The sequence below is a fragment of the Spermophilus citellus genome (assembly GCF_964194105.1).
Source record: "Spermophilus citellus genome assembly, chromosome: 3".
Lineage (NCBI taxonomy): Eukaryota > Metazoa > Chordata > Mammalia > Rodentia > Sciuridae > Spermophilus > Spermophilus citellus.
Window position 1 is genome coordinate 12,353,383 of NC_138184.1, and position 5,580 is coordinate 12,358,962.

The 5,580-nt window shown below is 39.1% G+C and overlaps 1 protein-coding gene across 1 annotated transcript in view; it reads right to left on the minus strand.

Moving 5' to 3' along the window:
- LOC308643235 (adhesion G protein-coupled receptor E2-like) overlaps nt 1-5,044 on the minus strand; it is a gene marked incomplete at its 5' end in the record, with an annotated part of 47,129 nt that extends 42,085 nt beyond the window's left edge. The window contains one exon of the mRNA XM_081283148.1: nt 4,763-5,044. Within this exon, the coding sequence (XP_081139274.1) occupies nt 4,763-5,044 (282 nt within the window). The remainder of the gene's footprint in view (nt 1-4,762) is intronic.
- Nucleotides 5,045-5,580: the final 536 nt, after the last annotated feature.

Below are 5,580 nucleotides of genomic sequence, written 5' to 3' on the forward strand. Positions count from 1 at the left end.
GTTAGTTCTGCCTATCCATGAACAGGGTATATTTTTCCATCTTCTAAGATCTTCTTCTACTTCTCTCTTTAGGGTTCTGTAGTTTTCATTGTATAAATCTTTCACCTCTTTTGTTAGGTTGATTCCCAAGTATTTTATTTTTTTTGAGGATATTGTGAATGGAGTGTTTTTCCTCATTTCTGTTTCAGAAGTTTTGTCGCTGATATACAGAAATGCCTTTGATTTATGCGTGTTGATTTTATATCCTGCCACTTTGCTGAATTCATTTATTAGTTCTAGTAGTTTCTTTGTAGACCCTTTTGGGTCTTCTAGGTATAGAATCATGTCATCTGCAAATAGTGATAATTTAAGTTCTTCTTTTCCTATTTTTATGCCTTTAATTTCTTTCGTCTGTCTAATTGCTCTGGCCAGTGTTTCGAGAACTATATTGAATAGAAGTGGTGAGAGAGGGCATCCCTGTCTTGTTCCAGATTTTAGAGGGAATGCCTTTAACTTTTGTCCATTCAGAATGATGCTAGCCTGAGGCTTAGCATAGATAACTTTTACAATGTCAAGGTAAGTTCCTGTTATCCCTAGTTTTTCTAATGTTTTGAAGATAAAGGGATGCTGTACTTTGCCAAATGCTTTCTCTGCATCTATCGAGATGATCATATGGTTCTTATCTTTAAGTCTATTGATGTGGTGAATAACATTTATTGATTTCTGTAGATTGAACCATCCTTGCATCCCAGGGATGAATCCTACTTGATCATCGTGCACAATTTTTTTGATGTGTTTTTGTATTAGATTCGCCAGAATTTTATTGAGGATTTTTGCATCTAGGTTCATTAGAGATATTGGTCTGTATTTTTCTTTCTTTGAGGTGTTTTTGTCTGGTTTCGGAATCAGGGTGATGTTGGCCTCATAGAATGAATTTGGAAGAGCTCCCTCTTTTTCTATTTCCTGAAATAACTTGAAAAATATTGGTATTAATTCTTCTTTAAAGGTTTTGTAAAACTCCGCTGTATACCCATCCGGTCCTGGGCTTTTCTTGGTTGGTAGTCTTTTGATGGCTTCTTCAATTTCATCCATTGATATTGGTCTGTTCAAATTGTGTGTATCCTCCTGACTCAGTCTGGGCAAATCATATGACTTAAGAAATTTATCGATGTCTTCACTATCTTCTATTTTATTGGAATATAGGTTTTCAAAATAATTTCTAATTGTCTTCTGTATTTCTGTAGCATCTGTTGTGATATTGCCTTTTGCATCCCGTATGTTAGTAATTTGAATTCTCTCTCTTCTTCTCTTCGTTAGCATGGCTAAGGGTCTGTCGATCTTATTTATTTTTTCGAAGAACCAACTTTTAGTTTTGTTAATTTTTTCAATAGTTTCTTTTGTTTCAATTTCATTGATTTCCGCTCTGATTTTAATTATTTCTTGCCTTCTGCTACATTTGCTGTTGTTTTTCTCTTCCTTTTCTAGGGCTTTGAGATGAAGTGTGAGCTCATTTATTTGTTGGTTTTTTCTTTTTTTGAGGAATGACCACCAGGCGATGAATTTTCCTCTTAAAACTGCTTTCATTGTGTCCCATAGATTCCGATATGTTGTGTCTGTATTTTCATTTATCTCTAAGAATTTTTTGATTTCCTCCTTTATGTCTTTTGTAACCCATTGATCATTCAGTAACATATTGTTCATTTTCCATGTGATGTAGGATTTTTCCTTCCTTCTTTTATCATTGATTTCCAGTTTCATTCCATTATGATCAGATAAAATGCATGGTATTATCTCCACCCCTTTATATTTACTGAGGGTTGCCCTATGGAATAATATATGGTCTATTTTTGAGAAGGATCCATGTGCTGCTGAGAAGAAAGTATATCCATTTGATGATGGTTGATATATTCTATATATGTCAGTTAAGTCTAGGTTGTTGATTGTGATATTGAGTTCTATAGTTTCTTTATTCAACTTTTGTTTGGAGGATCTGTCCAATGGTGAGAGAGGTGTGTTGAAGTCACCCATAATTATTGTGTTGTGGTCTATTTGATTCTTGAACTTGCGGAGAATTTGTTTTATGAATGTCGCAGCACCATTATTTGGTGCATAAATATTGATAATTGTTATGTCTTGTTGGTAAATGGTTCCTTTTAACAGTATATAATGTCCTTCTTTATCCCTTTTGATTAACTTAGTCTTGAAGTCGATTTTATTCAATATGAGGATGGCCACCCTTGCTTGCTTATGAGGACCGTGTGCATGGTATATTTTTTCCCATCCTTTCACCTTCAGCCTGTGTATGTCTTTTCCAATCAGATGTGTCTCCTGGAGGCAGCATATTGTTGGATTTGTTTTTTTAATCCATGATACCAGCCTATTTCGCTTTATTGGAGAGTTTAAGCCATTAACATTCAGAGTTACTATTGATATATGGTTTGAACTTCCATCCATGTTTGATTATTTATCCTTTTTTTAAAAAATTTAGTTTGTTTCTCCATGATTATCTTTCCCCTTGCCCTCTGTCTTTACAGAGGCACTTCCTACTGATGGTTTTGTTTACTGTTTTTCATTTCTTCCTCGTGTAGTGTTTTGCTCAAAATGCTTTGCAATGCTGGTTTTCTGGCTGCAAATTCTTTTAACTTTTGTTTATCATGAAAGATTTTTATTTCGTTGTCATACCTGAAGCTTAATTTTGCTGGATACAGAATTCTTGGTTCGCATCCATTGTCTTTCAGTGTTTGAAATACATTGTTCCATGACCTTCTTGCTTTCAGTGTCTGTGATGAAAAATCCGTTGTTCACCTTATTGGTTTACCCCTGTATGTAATCTGTCTCCTTTCTCTTGTAGCTTTTAATATTTTCTCTTTGTTCTGTATATTGGATATCTTCATAACAATGTGTCTTGGCATTGGTCTACTGTGATTTTGTGTGCTCGGTGTCCTGTATGCATCTTCAATTTGTATATCTGTTTCCTTTTTTATTTCTGGAAAGTTTTCTGTAATTATTTCATTCAGCAGGTTACTCATTCCTTTGGTTTGAATCTCTGTACCTTCTTCTATCCCGATGACTCGTAAGTTTGGTTTTTTTATGTTATTCCATAACTCTTGGATGTTTTTTTCGTGATTTTTTACCAGCCTTTCTGAGTTGTCTAGACTCTTTTCAAGATGATATATTTTGTCTTCAGTATCTGACGTTCTGGCTTCTACTTGCTCCACTCTGTTAGTGATACTCTCAATTGAGTTTATAATTTGGTTTATCGTTTCATTCATTTCTAGAATTATTGTTTGATTATTTTTTATAATCTCTATCTCATGATAAAGATGCTTAACTTCTTCTTTTATCTGTTTATGTAATTCATTCTCAATGCGTTCTTTCGCTGCTTGAATTTGCTGTCTTGTATCCTCTTTAAGGTTCCATTCCATCTATCTAAGGTGTTCCTTGAGTTCTTTATATGACCATTTTTCTGATAACTCTAGGTCCTCCTGAATATTTATGCTGTCCTGCATTGTTTGTACTCATTTTCTTCCTTGCTTTTTGAATCTGCTCATGTTACTTCTTGTTCTGTTTGACTGATGAGTTACTATTTACTCCTATAAATTTATTAGATGCTGTAGCTGCAGGTTTCAATGAAGTTATCTCCTCTGCCGCAGTCTGATGACGTTAGTTCTCTCTCTCATCATATTTAAAGACCTCTCTGATTCTGAGGCCAAAGTAACCAAACTTTTAAGTTTTCCTTTCCACATAGACTTCAAGCGGAGACATGTATTTGAAAATAAGCTTTTCCAGTGATTATGGTAGAGACTGTGGACACCAAGCTGGGCAAGGGAAAAGAATCCCAATAGTGAGAAGAAAAGCCAAAGCTCAGCCATGAAGCTCACTGGTCTGTTAGAATCTGCCTCATCAGGAAGAGCAGCTGACATGGGGATGCACGGAGGCATGAGGGACCCACAAGGGCAAAGCCATGCTGCGGGATTCCCTGCAGTATAGGATTATTACAGAGGCCGTCTTAACTGTCAAATGCTATCCCCCCACAGGAGTACCATGCACGACTGTGTGGTTTAGTATCAATAAAAGAAAAATTATGCCATATGATCCATCATGGGAAAAAATAGTTTTCAGAAATGCATGTCATCCCATGAGATGAGAGTGATGTTCCAATATCTCTAATCCAGGACTGAAAAGTCACTTTGAGGGAGTATGGAGATGATATAGAGGAAGACTGCTCAGATCTCAGAGGGAGCATAGAGCTTAGCAGGGTGAAGGTGAAATCAAAGGAAGAGAAACTCCAGAGAACAAGGAGAAGGAACAAGTCTTACTTCTCTCTCTCTCTCAGTTCAAAGTATTGAAATTTGTTTTCCTCTGAGTTCCAGGTTCCATAGAACAGGGAGACAACTGAGAGGTGAGAACCACAGGTGGAAAAGGCCTTGCACTTCCCTCCTGCTGTGGAGATCCACAGGACAGAAGCCACAATTTTAGAATAAGAGAAAAGGATCCCAGCAAGAGGGAAAAACCCCATGATTCCTGTCACTAAGTACAATATGATACTACTGATGACGGTATGTGCAGGTGAGCTTGAGGACCTCAGGGAATTCACAGAAATAGTGTGGGATTTCCACATCTGTGCAGAAGGAGAGCCTCAGTCAACTCACGCTCTCAGGAAGGGCTCCCAGCACACTGATGACCCAGTTCAGGAGAATAACTGGGCACAGAGCTTGGGGCTCCTGAGGACCGTGTAGTGCAGGGGCCAGCAGATGGCCACGAAGTGGTCCTAGGCCATCACAGTAAGAAGTCCGTTGTCCAGCAGTCCAAAAATGGTGAAGAAGTACATCTGGGTGATGGAGCCTGTGCAGGTAATGGCCGTGCTCTGTGTCTGGATGTTCACCAGCATCTTGGGGACCATGGTGGAGGTGAAGCAGAGGTCAGAAAAGGACAGATTGGAGAGGAGGAAGTACATGGGCATGTGCAGGTGGGGTTCTGAGATGGTGGCCAGGATGATGAGCAGGTTGCCAAAGATGGTCACCAGGTACAAGGACAGGAACAGCCCAGAGAGAACCGACTGCATCTCTGGCTTCTCAGAAAGTCCCTGGAGGAGAAATCCTGGAGTCCCCGTGTGGTTTTCTGGTTCCATGCAAAGTAAATGTCCCCAGGGGAGAAGCGGCAGCTAGAGGAAGTCCACGGCCACCTCAGGACCCTGGCTGCCTGGGCATGGACCCAGTGCTCTAGGAGGCATTGGCTTGGTGGCCCCTCCTCTGCCGTGGGTCACACTGGGGTTCCTTAGTGACCCTAGTTCCCTTTTGTTGCCACCACCAGCTGGAAATCCCAGTCAGCAAACCTAATTCAGTCCCCAAAGCCGACTGGACCTGGGCAACTCCCCTGCACCTGGTCAGAGCCTTCCTGATCTCAGGTGTCTTAGGAATGACTTTTGTGCTTCACTTTGAAGTGTCCTGGTAATAACCACCATTTAGGTAAAATGTTAAAAGCCAGGTCTGCATAATTCCCATTATTGATGAGGCACCTACATTTTCTATAGGCTTGGTTAATTTTTAATTAAAAAGTATAATGGACCAATCAATGAAGAAATTGACTCACCCAATTCAC